The sequence below is a fragment of the Moschus berezovskii genome, chromosome 25 (genome assembly GCF_049115385.1).
Source record: "Moschus berezovskii isolate FMDL1 chromosome 25, NW_MosBer_1.0, whole genome shotgun sequence".
Taxonomy (NCBI): Eukaryota; Metazoa; Chordata; class Mammalia; order Artiodactyla; family Moschidae; genus Moschus; species Moschus berezovskii.
In genome coordinates this window covers 9791880-9804605 of record NC_142484.1, presented here as the reverse complement: position 1 = coordinate 9804605, position 12726 = coordinate 9791880, and the positions used below count along the sequence as shown (strand labels likewise).

The following is a 12726-nucleotide window of genomic DNA, read 5'->3' as shown; positions in this document are numbered from 1 at the left end:
GTGAAGGTGTGGCTGGTTCCCCAGTGAAAGCATGGTAGAGCAGGAAGGGAGAAGCTGCTCTGAACCCCTAGCTGGAACCCAGTACAGCCTAAGGAGCAGAATCAGACATAAGGAGAGCCCCCAATGACACACTCTACCCAGTCAGTGCAGCCACAGCAGAGAAGGTGAATTCAATCCAAATGGTTATTTATTCTAAAACTGGTAGCTACGGTGCCTACATTTTTGCCAGAATGTTGTAATGAGAACAGGGGAGGAAAAAGTTACAGATGTAAACAATGACAGAGTTACATTTTTTAAATGGTAAAACCCTTTTTACTGGCCACTTCCAAGAATGCTTTACAGGCTGTGCAAAAACATTAACAGGTTCCACATGGTGGTGGTTTTTCCCACAAGCTTTTCCACCTACAACAGACGTCTGATAAAACACTAAACGAGTCTTCTAAGGAAAACAAGGCTAGGGAGCCCTCCTGTTAATACACATTTCCCCCCTTAACAATTGTTTTTTTTTTTCATAATAAAAAAACAGACACAAACAAAACCCAGACATCTACTGTTGTTGCGAGTGATCTCTTGGACTAAACCGACAAGGACGTGGCAGTTTCACTCTCCACCCACCTAGAAAGAGCTTTTTATGAAAAGATGACTTTCCAGTGTCAAAAGTGAACAGCAAGTACCCCCCGCCCCCCAAAAAACCCAAAGCGGCTTAAATTCTGTCCTTCCCCCTCCCCGCCCTGAGGGCCTAGCATCCCCAAACCGTGCTGCAGATTATAAAAAGATGCTATTTGCTGCAGGACCAACCATTTGAATAGGGCTGGCAGTTTCTGCCAGAGTCAATTTTCTGTTATAATCTTGCCCTAAGGGGAACCTCTTTGGGCTCCAGTTTTTATCTCCTTGCCCTGACACTATAAGCACTAAAGCGTTCTCAAATACTCCCCTTAATGGTAATAAAAAGTGGGTGACAGAAAACTTCAGGCAATCACTTCACCCACTGCCACACACAAACCCACAAAAGCAGCAGGTGTGCAGAGAAAGAGAGGACGTCACTGTGAGCAAACGCATTGCCTACCAGCACCCCATTCCAGCCTCTGGGCCAGAGGTCCTGGTGGAGCAGAAGGGTGGCCTAGAAGGTGACTCGAGGGCCAGAACTAGGGCCTGTGCACCCTCCTGGGCACGGCAGTAACCGTGGGAGAGGGAGAGGGAGATCGAATCTCAGCACAAAATTTTCAGCAGAGGACTGCCCAGGTAAGGAAGGGGAAGTCAAGTGTTTTCTAGCAGCACAACCTGGGACTCCCCTCGGCCAGGAAGTGCAGCAACGTGAGGTGTTTGCTGAGTAAGCTCTTGGCTGACACAATGCTGAGCAGGAAGGTGAATGAAAATTGAAGCTCAGTATTCAAAGAGCATTCCCACATCCCACCCATATTCTTGAACCAGCGACCTGAAGCTGTCTGTCAAGAACTAGGAGGATGTTGGTTAAGTTACTATCCCAACTGAAGTCTGTTGGCTAGATGCCTCTCTGGGCCACGCAGGGAAGACGCCCCAGGAGGAATCCTATTGCCCCCAGTCGGGAAGGGGTGCTCCTGTGCATGCACACGCTCACATTCACGCTATTCCCAAGTTCCGGCAGCCCCACTGAGCTGCCTCCCACCCCCCCACCCTCCCCTTTTCTAGTCACTCTCTACCTGTGTATCAAAAAAGCCAGCAGGGTCCTGGCCCTCCACACTGTATAAAATAGTCGCTATTCTCAGCACCTGGGCCCAGTAGCCCACACCACAGGATTCACCTATATACATATCCTGCTGCAGTGAAAAGAATCCTGCTTCGTTTCTGTGTGAGCTGAAACCCTGAGAAACGTTCCTTCTCTAGAACTAGAAGAGGACAGATTCTCTAACAGAGATGATTTCAGAGACTTCCCGCCTGTCTCAGCCTTGGAAGACAAGACAGCAGAGACTGGCAGATCACCATCTTCAGACTGAGGGCTGCAATCCCTACTCTTCTCCCAGATTTTATGGAAATCCATAAACGGGTACAGAGAGGCTACAAACTATTCTACTCTCCAGTCACCAACAGTCCCCATGCCTCCTTGGCCTGGGGATCCTATATAATAGAACCACCCAATTGGGAGCTGCCATGCCTTGGCCAAACAGCACCGAGGCACAGGCACGTGGAGATAGGGACACTATGGCCTCCCAGCCCACCAGACCAGATATCCCGAGAGGGAAAGGTCGGTAAAGAAAATACAAACGGTTAGTTGGTGCAAGTGATTGATAAGAGCCAATCGTTTATTTTCACTGCCCCAGTCACAAGCTCGCCCTCTGCCCCGCTCCTGCCTGCTGTGGAGAGTGGGCACCCTCGAACGCGTCCCACTCTCTCCACATCACCTCACCATCACTCTCCCTTACTCGGCTGCCAGTACAGCTGCCTTAGAATGTCAGAAGGGTGACATTTTCAGTTCTTTTCCTGTCCGACTGCAGGGTATATAGGACAGGCAGCCCTAAGTGCTGCTTTCAGAGCAAATGTTTTTTTTTTTTTTGATTACAAATATCTAACTAGGTTTGAAATGTTTTATAGAATAAGACAATATTCTTTTCAACAAACTTTAAAAAAAATGTACAGTTTTGTTGTTTGTTTCCACCTCCCCCCTCCCCCACCCCTGCTTGCGCACCCTCCCCCCATCGCCCCTCCCCGGCAGCTCAGCCCCACCCCGACAGCCCCTGTTTTCCTTGGTTGTGTTTTGGGGGGTGCTTGGCACCCCCAGAGATTCAGCTTCGTGGCTGACAGGCGACAATGGCAGGGGCTTCACCGATACCCTTGGTAACCGTAGTAGTTCCTGTAGTATCGGTCTCTGTCCTGGGGATGGTGGTAGTAGTAATTCTGCCACTAGAAGAGAGGGGAGACCCCGTCACATGGAGCCACAGCAGGCTGCGGACAGAGAGGCACGGTACTCCTCCCTCTGGTCCTGCCCGCCCCTCACCTCTCCATTCAAAGACGATACTTACATCCCGATTATACTGTCTGTAATAATCTCTGTATCTGTTGTACTCATAATCTCGCCCATAGAATCGATCGTAGTCTCCCCTGTATCGATCGTAGAAGTTACGGTAACCCTGAGAAAAGGAGAACGAGAAGGAGTGCAGATGCATGGGTCTGTAGCATCACAATCCACTGCTATCCCCCATCTTAAATGAGATAGATCTTTGCTCAGTATTATATACAGGTTTAATCTTCCCAGGATAAATTCTGCCAGACGAACAAATCAAACGGGCAAAACCCTAAGCCCTGAGAAAACAGCCCAAACCACTCTGCTCCCCAAAGCCAGTAGGAATGGCTATCACGGCCCAGAGGGAGGAGCAGAAGGAGAGCTGCACTCACCCCTCTGTTTCCAGACTGCCCCCAGCACTGCTGCCCGTAGGCCCGGTTGTCGTAGCCTCGGCGCTGCCCGCCCACTGGAAGAGAAACGGAGAGCGCGCTCAGACAGCTGGCATGGGGTCCTGGCTCCACATCTGAGTGGAAGTCAAAAAGTCGGAGCCAAAGGCAATTCTGGGGGAATAGGAGGCCTGCTTCTGTCAGGCTCACACAATGCTAATTAAAGCACCAGCCAGGAGCTTTTAAAAAGTCTGAGGGGGGAAGGCAGAGGAATAGAGACATAAGGAAAACTAAGCCACCTTGGTTTCACTTTTTGAAGCTCCCCAGTTCCTGCAAAACATTTAAGATGGCAAAGGGACACATGGCAGAGTTAGAAACACGAGTGAAACTGCCATTCGTAGAGGTGCAGACTTTCAGCCCTGGAAGGGATCTTGGGTATTACACAGCCCAACCCCATTTTATACAAATGAACAAAGTCTAAATGTCAAGCTCTTCCAAGGCAGGAACTGTTGGTATTCCCAGGACCTAGCACATAGCAAGCACTCAAAAAATTTTTTGCTGACTTACACGTAAAATTACACACACACACACCACACACACACACTTGAATGCTCACTGTGGGAGGGGGATCAAGGGGGTTAACTGACAAAACTAGATAATTGAGAGAGGAAATTAATTCCACTAATAAGCTAACTTCATAACCCCCCAAATTACTGAATAATGCATTCACTTTCTGATCTACAGAGCTGAGTTGACCCAGTAGACAAAGGAAAAAAGAATCCTGCACAAATCCTTCAGATAAACTATAATAGTGAATGGGGAATCCATATGTAAAAATGAAAACTAAATAAATGCGCAGGTCCAAGCACAGGTCTTCAAGGAAACAAATACTTTTGTTGAAAAATTACTACTTTTTGTTTCAAGATTATGGGAAAAGCACAAGAAGCTAAGAGTAAAGGACACAGGAAGAAATAAGCTCTGTAAGGGATGTCCTTAATGTTGGTGACCCAATGTGGTTGCCTGGCCTTTCCGTTGGGTCCAGGTCGCTTAGCACAGAGAACAGACTGAGGCTGAGGCTGGCAGGTCCCCAGGACTTACCGTAGCCTTGGCCTCGGCTTCGGTTCTGCCGGTTACGCTTGTTTCGATTGTTCCGGCGGTTTGTCCGCTTCTCAGAGGGGGGCAGCAGCTTTCTTGCCTCCTCCTTGTATTTAGTGACAATGGGCTGAGCTTCCTCCTTCTCCAGCTCCCCATATGTCACCTCATCCATATAGTCGCATTTTTCAGGCAGAGAGAAGTTGGCTATAAGAGTAAGAGAGAAGCTCTGTGGACCTCCAAGTGCAAAAACGGGTAATATAATGAAAACTCCACTACAGGAAGAACAGGATTTTCTAAGTCTCATCTATAAATGCACAAAAATGTGCTGGGTTCACTCTACAAGTTCTCGCTACCTGCAACAGCCCCAGGCAAAGGGCTATCTGCAAACTGGAGATTTACAAGTTCTCAAGTGATCCATAATAAATTAAGAGTGAACTGGGTTAAGGTTTCTTATCAGGACAGAAGCAGGCAGCCAGAGGGTAAAAGTAACTGAGAAAGTTCTGGTGTAGTTAGATAAGAAATACACTTTTAAAAGAACTCAAGAAGAAACTGACCCAAGCCTAAAGGCACTTACTCATCTATCTGAGGAGAACAGGAAGCAAGAGTACAGGGGTCTCACTAACCACCTGTGTAGGATGGGCCAGCACTAGTCTCTGGACTGCTAGTCTCTGGACATCAAGTTCAGAGGCTGAGTCCCAGTGGAATTCAGTTCAATGAGATGCTCCTGATTGTTCAGTTCAGTTCAGTTCAGTTGCTCAGTCATGTCTGACTCTTTGCGACCCCATAGCCCTTAGTTTCATAAAATTGAACCAAATTCCTCCAAGTGCCCCCAAATCAGTTATGGACTAGTCTAGTTCATTCTGAGTAAACTTGAGCTCTTTAGTGTGAAACCAGCTCCCACGCCTGGGCATTATCAGAATTCAAAGAGCCAATAGCTGACGGCTCTGGTGGGATGCCAGGAGCTGAAGGCAACATGGGGAAAAACCAAACTCAGAGGTGAACAGCAGAACTCCAACTCAATCAAGAAGGTTAATATTGCCTTCCAGGGAACCTTGCTGTAAGGCTTTATACGGCACATACCAAAAATCAACACCAACAAACAACAAAAGTAAACAAGCCTAATGTGACGCAGAAATCAAAACATACTACTGACATTATTCTCTCCAACCACCACCATTTTCATCTGAACCATCAGAATGTTCCATCTCTGGAATATAAGTTCAGTGAAGGCAGAGTTTCATTTCATTCATTCTTTCCCTAGGTCTAGAACAGTTCTGGACAAATAGCAGACACCCCTAAGTATTTACTGAATGAATAAGTGACTCACTGAAGCCTCTGCCTTGAGTTCTGATTCTCCTGTGGCCTATCACCTTTTTTTTTTTTGTATTTTATCAGAATGAATCAAGGGGTTATTGCTTCACCATTCATTCTGCTCATTCATTAATCCATTAGTGATCACACTCATTACTTTATTCCTCAGATTTATACTTTACACATGTGAAGAATCCTCCAGGTGCTAAGAGGCCCTAGGGAGGTGTGCATGGACCAAGGCCAGGATCTCTAACTTGTAGAGGTTAGCCCACCTTTCATCTCCAGCATTATAGACTCAGGCACATCATCTCCCTCCACTTCCTTCCTCAGCTCCAGCCTCTTCTTCCAGTCCTCCTCATTAGGGACAACCACCACCACTTTCCGGGAGAAAGTCTTAAACAGTAACAGCTTCCGCCGTTGGCCAGAGTTGTACACATTACACTAGGGACAGGAGAAGTAATAGATATTTTAGGAGTAAAAGTTAAATTCAACCAACACTTACTGAGAACCCTTCACAAGTGAGGCACTAGATTAGAGGACTTATTTATACAGTCTCTGAATTCTTCAAAAGCTACGTGATGTTATCCTGGTTTACCCAACACGAAACTTGAGTCAGAGAGACCAAGACTTGTCCAAGGTCACAAACCTAGTAAGTGGTGGAGTCATGAATCCAAAGTTACAACACTCTATCACCTCGACAGTGTGTTTTACAGCCTGGGTCCAAATACTCTCTGGTAAAAACACTGAGAAGTGGATCTCTCAATTCAGAAAAACATTACAACCATAATTCTTGGTTATAACTGGGTAACCTGATTCTGTTCCTTAATTCAGTCTTTATATATGCACCTTATTTTGACTCTGAGCAATTTTACCAGATTAAATGGATACCAAATCTTTTATCTTTGGACATATTGTCAAATCAGATTTCTTTTGAATTTTTGAACAATACCTGATCAAGAATGAAGTTCCTCTTTGTCCGGGAAGCAATCTGGACCAGCTTACTAAGGCACTGGGAGGCTTGCTGAACTAAAAGGTCTCGGCTTTTGGGATCCATCTCTGGCTCCTCGAGCCCCTTCATCTGATGAGTTTAAGAGGAAGAGAAACACAAGAAATTACAAAATAAGGTAAAGCCCAAGAGTCACTGGTAAATGCCACCAATGCCACCACATCAGTTCAGTGCCATTCCTTAGTGCTTTGAATGCTGTCCATTTCCTATAGGACTTATTTCCAGTCTCAATCTGGATATACCTGAAACACCCCAGGCTTCACCAGCTTTCAGAAATCTGATAACACAGCAAAGGAAAAGAAAACAAAAAAAACCAAAAACTCATTTCCTTATTTGTGGGACCCCTGATCTCAGACTCTGGGAGTTGGTGATGGACAGGGAAGCCTGGCGTGCTGTGATTCACGGGGTCGCAAAGAGTCGGACACGACTGAGCAACTGAACTGAACTGACTAACTGATCTCAGACACCTGAAAGACCCAGCTCCATTGGGAAAAGATTATATAAATTTCTTGGTATTTAAAAGCGAACACCATAGCAGAGGGCACTCCTTCTGCCCCCTTCTGGTGTCTGTGTCAGAAACTTTCTCTATGTCTTTTGTACTTTAATAAAACTATATTACACACACACACAAAAGTGAACACCAGAGTGATTTATCCCCTCCCACCAACTCACCCTCATTTGATTGAGCACAGTCTCAGCTCCCAGGACATTGTATCTTTTCTCAGGGTTTTCTTTTGCATATTTGAGTGCCCACTGGGTCTTTCCAGATCCAGGGAGTCCCACCATCAGAATCACCTGCAAGTAAACAGAACCAGGAATGCTATAAATAAAACCTAAAACCTGAGGGTCATGTTTACAAAGCCCAACTTAAGAACATCCTCCCCAGCTCCCAGTTGGGCAAAGCTTGAACAGAAAAGTGACCAAGCATGAGCACCAAGGTTCTGCACCCTCTCTGGCATACCTCACACTCCTCTATGGTCTTGGGAGGAACTGCAGTGCGCACACGATCCTCAACAGGTACGGCATGGATGAACACAAACTCTTCTGGTGGTGGGAAGAAGGGCTCCTCCTTCTGACCAAAATTTAATTCTACAACACAATTTTTGCAGAGGACATGGGGTAGGAGGGCCCGATCTGCTAGGGATTCCTTGCTGATACGGAATGCCACACCAAGGTCTTCTCCATTCTTGGAAAAGGAAAGTTCTACTTCTTCAGCCTCAAAATTCTACAATGAAAGACAAGAGCATTTATGGGCACACAGGGCTTGCAGTTGATTAATCTTGCAACTCAATCTTTTTCCCCCTACTTCAACTGCTACAGAACTATGCAAGCAATGCATCAACTGCAGAAGAAAAGCAGCTGATGAGAAGCAAAGGGATCGCCAGAGCCCTCCATCCACTCCTTGCTACAAACCCACAACTTTCAGAAGCACTTACAGCAAAGCAGCCAATGACATCATTTTCCCCAAAAGTCTGGCCAAATTCCTCAAACTGCCCATTCTCTGCCTTGAGTCCTCGTCCATCGAAACCATAAGAGAATTCATCTTCGCCTAGAAAAATCAGCTAATTAGTTTACCTACACTCAAACTTCCCACAGAGCAGCAAACATAAACGTGATTAAGTTAAAAGATAACTTTACCAAGCTGTGGATGGGAAAAATCAACAGACCATCCAACTCGAAGGAGAGAAACCTCTGTGCAGCCTTCTTTCATTGGGAGATTCTGGGTTACCTGGCCAAGTCAGAAAAGGAATTTTTCAGATATTCTGACCAACTCAAGCAAAGTCTGAGTTAGAAAGACAAAATTTTGATACAAACCAAAAATAACAACTATCACAACTCAGCGTCAGAAAGGCAACTGTCAATGAACGTTAACCAAACTCATGAGGGTTAATTCCTTGGTTACTAGAACTGAGGTCATCTTCCAAGCACGGTACCTTTCTCTAACAAAATACCGGTGGGGGCAAGTCCAACATAGACTGGTTTAAGGACTAATATAATAAATGAATGGTCCTAATGGTAGTGTACACACTACCTTGGCCTCAAAGCAGACTTTCCCCTTTGTCACTCCATAAGTACTTCTGGCCCCAGACCAAAGGGTGGGGAACTTCTCTGAGAAAAGTGGTTGCCCTCCATAGCGGTCTTTGCTGACTTGAAAATGGAGATCAGAGGTATCTGTTAAGAAAGAAGCAATCTTTTTACTCTAATGCGCAACATTTTAAGCTTTCAAAAGAACACAAATGTACCCAGCTCTCAAGGATGGATACAAAGTCTAAATCTCTTAAAAGCTGTAGGCCAGGAAGCTTTTAAACCCCAAAATCTCTTTTGATTGGTTTAAAACCCCTACCTGTCTGCCTTATACATACAGAGGTCCAGGTTCACAACATTTGACTGGCTGAAACCCCCAACCTGTCCGCCTTATACATACACGCGTCCAGGTTCACAAGAGTGTGATCCTCTTCCTCGTCTTTCACCTCTTCTTCTGGGGGTGGTGGAGACTTTGAGCTACACGTATGAGAGAAAAGCAAATATAATGTAACCAAAGTCCTTTGAGAGGTGTCTGCATGACTTCAGGTCTGTTAAACTACCAGTGAATATAAAATTCCAGCAGGCACCTTCTTTCAGCAAATGAGAAAAGAGCAACGGAAGCATTCAGGGTAGATTCAATCAAAGACTTAGGGCTATAAAAACCTATTCCATTTTTAATCCACCCCTTTTCCCAGACTCCAGTCAACGTCAGGTATACCAAAATTGGAGCAGAGACTCCCTTCAATGAAAGGGACTGTTTCCCTCACCGGCTGTGGTAGGCCTCCTCTCGGAATTCATAGTAAGCTCGGCCATGTTCATCCTTCTCATCCCGCTGTCTCTTTACCCCCCGCCGCTCACCATCTGAGCCTGCTGGTTTTGACTTTTCACTATCTTGGTCATCTCCTACAAAAACGAGGGAAAGAAAATCAGCAGTTTTCATACTGGAGTGTAGAATAAGCTCAGAACCAACAGAAACTAAAGGAGAACCTGCATATCTGTCTAGTCAGAAGAGCCAGGTTATTCCCACTGCATCCACAGAATGTTTTATTTCCAAAGATTATCTTTCTGTCATTTGGATGGGATTATTATTATTTTTTTTAAAAAGGACATTATGGGCTAATTACAGTCAAAAAGTAGATTAAAAGTTAGGCAATTTTTGCATTCTAAATTTATCTGCTTAAATCAGGTCAAACTTGCAGATTTTCCCACTTACACGACATAAAAGAAACATACCATAAGTTTTTAAAAAACTTCACAGCTTAACTTTGATTCTTGACTATCAGATTTGGATTTAAGCTAGAGATTTAATATATATTTTTCAACACTGTCCCACAGTGTTGTGTTACAGAAGCCTCATTTTCTTTCTTTCTTGAAGAGTTTGACTTTCCAGCTTTAAAATGCACAGCCATCCACAGCTTTACTTACATAGCAAATGAACTCTGGCACTTTATACAGAGCTGTTACCATAGATTTTTACTGAAACTTGCAAGAACAAACCATTAAGTCACAAGAGAGCCATAAATAATACTGCATCTTTACCTCACATAATTTGGGGCAGAAAGGTGTTGTCATATATTTAGTAACATTCTTTACAAGAGGAAAAAAAACCAATTTTTCCTTGGACTTCTGTGGTTTGCAACACTTTAACACTTAAGGTTTTTAGTAATAACCTCTCTAAAGAAGTTCTTTATCTCTCAAGCTTTTTTACCTGCTCTCTGGGGGTACACATTAAGACAAAGATTATGTAATGGGATTTTTGTTCCAGGACACAGAACAAGCTGCAAGTTGCATGTAACTGTTGTAGAATGGGTTCCAATTATACCATCATACCCAGCAGCAGCCTAAAAACTGTATTATAAAAGAAACTAAAAGCAAGCCACTTCATATTAAGAACGGGAAGCAGTTCTAGTTTTCCTCTCACTCTGTCAGACAGTTATGGATCAGCTGTAACCATCCAATCACTTCAAAGGAAGAGAGGAAGGTCACTAACTCCCTGGGGCATCTCTATACATTCTCTTCCACAAGGTTATTCAATGGACCCACCAACACCCCAATCATTTCAATTCAGGAAGTCAGGGACCCAAAATGTAAAAGGCTAGCTAAGTGTACAGTAAACATACAAATTTGCCCATCTATATCCACTCAAATGAAAGATGAAAATTTAATCATAATTCAGGCACAGTAAAACCCCTAGCCAAGTAACGTTAGCTAAATTATTCTAAATGTTCTAGATTAAGATTTTCTCTTCGTAGTTAACCATTAAACTTGACACCCTCACACTGCAAGCTACTGAAGCAGGAGCTGCTGCAAAAGCAGGAGCAAGGTTAGATAGATTTCCAGATTTTCGGTATGGCTCAAACTCTAGGAAAGAGCTTTTGATGGGGCGAACTCTTGACGAACTTAGCTTATTGCTTAATTTTATGGCGAAAAAGTAAACAGTCGGGTGGCCCAAAGGCCGAAGCCTCCAACAGTCGGTCTGGTTGTCCATGTAATCAAAAATTCCTCAGTGCATTCTCGGTTTAGGAAAAGATAACCAGCACCGCGGGAGGCTGCTCCAACAGGTAGCTCGTAAGCAGTTCGCATGGGAAACCGCTTTATTTCCATTCACTACCACCAAGCAAGCAATCGAGTTAGGAAGGAACCTCCCTCCTGCAAAGAGTGGGGCCACCAGAGGCAGACAAACCCTCCGGAAAAGAGGGGAGAGGACGAAAACCACCTCCCCTGGGGAATCCCGACAAACGGCGATGGGAATCTGGACCCCGCGGTGCAGGGCTCGGTGCTGGGTCAGGGGCGCACCCGGCAGGTTGGAGCCCGGCTCCGCTGCCAGCTCCTCACCCTGTTCCTCTGCGGCCTTGTCACCCGGCGCCTCGGATCCCGGCGTCTCGTCTCCGCTCCGCTCCTCCGGTTCATCTTCCTCCCCCTTGCCGGTGCCCTGCTCTTCGCCACCGTTTACCCCACCTGACTCGGCTGTGGCCTCCTCCGCCGCTTTCTCGGAAGCATCGGGCTCCGCCTCGGCCTCCACGGCTGCCGCCTCCGGGGGCTCCGGCGGCGGCTGCGCGGCCTGGCCCGAGGACTGGGCAGGGGGTGGCTCTTCGTCCTCGTCCTCAAGCAGCGCCTCCTCGTCCTCCTCCTCCTCCTCTTCGTCCTCCTCCTCGTCCCCGCCCGGGCCGCCGCCCGACGCGGCCACAGGCCGAGGCTCCGCCTTGCAGGCCCCGCCGGGCCCGGCCCCGCCACCGCCGGCCTCGTCCTCGAGCATTTCAGCGTCCAGCGCCTCCTGCAGCCGCTGCGCCAGATCCACCTTGAGGCCGCGCGAGTCCAAGCCGCGCCGCTGCAGCTCCGACCGCAGCTCGGTCACTTTCAGCCGCTTCACCTCCATCGCCGCCGCCTCCTCCGCCTCCCGCCGCCTCCTCCCCTGCGAACCGTCGACCGAGCCCGTCTGCGCAGGCGCCGCCTCCGCCTCACGCGCCAGCACGGAGCCCGCGAGAGCGAGCGCACGCACGCACGCAGGCTGGCAGGCGGCGGGTCGCGCGCAGCCTCCGCTACGTAGTGTTTATTTCTCGCCCTTCCTCCCTCCCCCTTTCGGCCCCCGGAGCCCAAAACAACGCAGCGGGAAGCTGCTTCCTCTCCAGCCGACCCTCGGCGCCTCTGCCGCGGGCGGGCGCGCGCCCAGGACGACGGACTTCCCTCCGTTTCCCTCCCGCCCCTCTCACCCCCTGGGCCAATCGCCTCCGGCGGCTTCACGGCGCAGCCGCACCGGAGCCGGAGTCGGGGAAAACTGGCTTCGGCCCAAGTGCCTCGTCGCACCGAGGCGTACGCGTACCCCACTCTCCGTACTTCCAGTCGGGGCTGCGCAGCCGCCTGGAGCTCCTTCGCCACACGCGCCTCGCACTCCGTCACTTCACCCCCGACCCCCAGTCCCGTCTGAT

General features: G+C 47.4%; 1 protein-coding gene across 2 annotated transcripts; it reads right to left on the bottom strand.

Moving 5' to 3' along the window:
• Nucleotides 1–496: 496 nt before the first annotated feature.
• Nucleotides 497–12457, bottom strand: HNRNPUL2 (heterogeneous nuclear ribonucleoprotein U like 2). Of its 2 annotated transcripts, none has more exons than XM_088832372.1 (14): nucleotides 11636–12457; nucleotides 9568–9703; nucleotides 9201–9277; nucleotides 8808–8947; nucleotides 8414–8504; nucleotides 8212–8324; nucleotides 7737–8000; nucleotides 7448–7570; nucleotides 6719–6847; nucleotides 6042–6210; nucleotides 4462–4662; nucleotides 3333–3443; nucleotides 2997–3144; nucleotides 497–2877 (listed from the first exon to the last, which is right to left on the bottom strand). In XM_088832372.1, exons 1-14 carry the CDS (start codon nucleotides 12174–12176, stop codon nucleotides 2760–2762), a joined length of 2361 nt encoding a protein of 786 aa, XP_088688498.1. In that variant the 5' UTR covers nucleotides 12177–12457; the 3' UTR covers nucleotides 497–2759. The 2 variants fall into 2 exon arrangements, with proteins under 2 accessions (XP_088688498.1, XP_055271685.2); XM_055415710.2 differs by having other exon boundaries at nucleotides 2997–3104; nucleotides 3370–3443; nucleotides 11636–12455.
• Nucleotides 12458–12726: the final 269 nt, after the last annotated feature.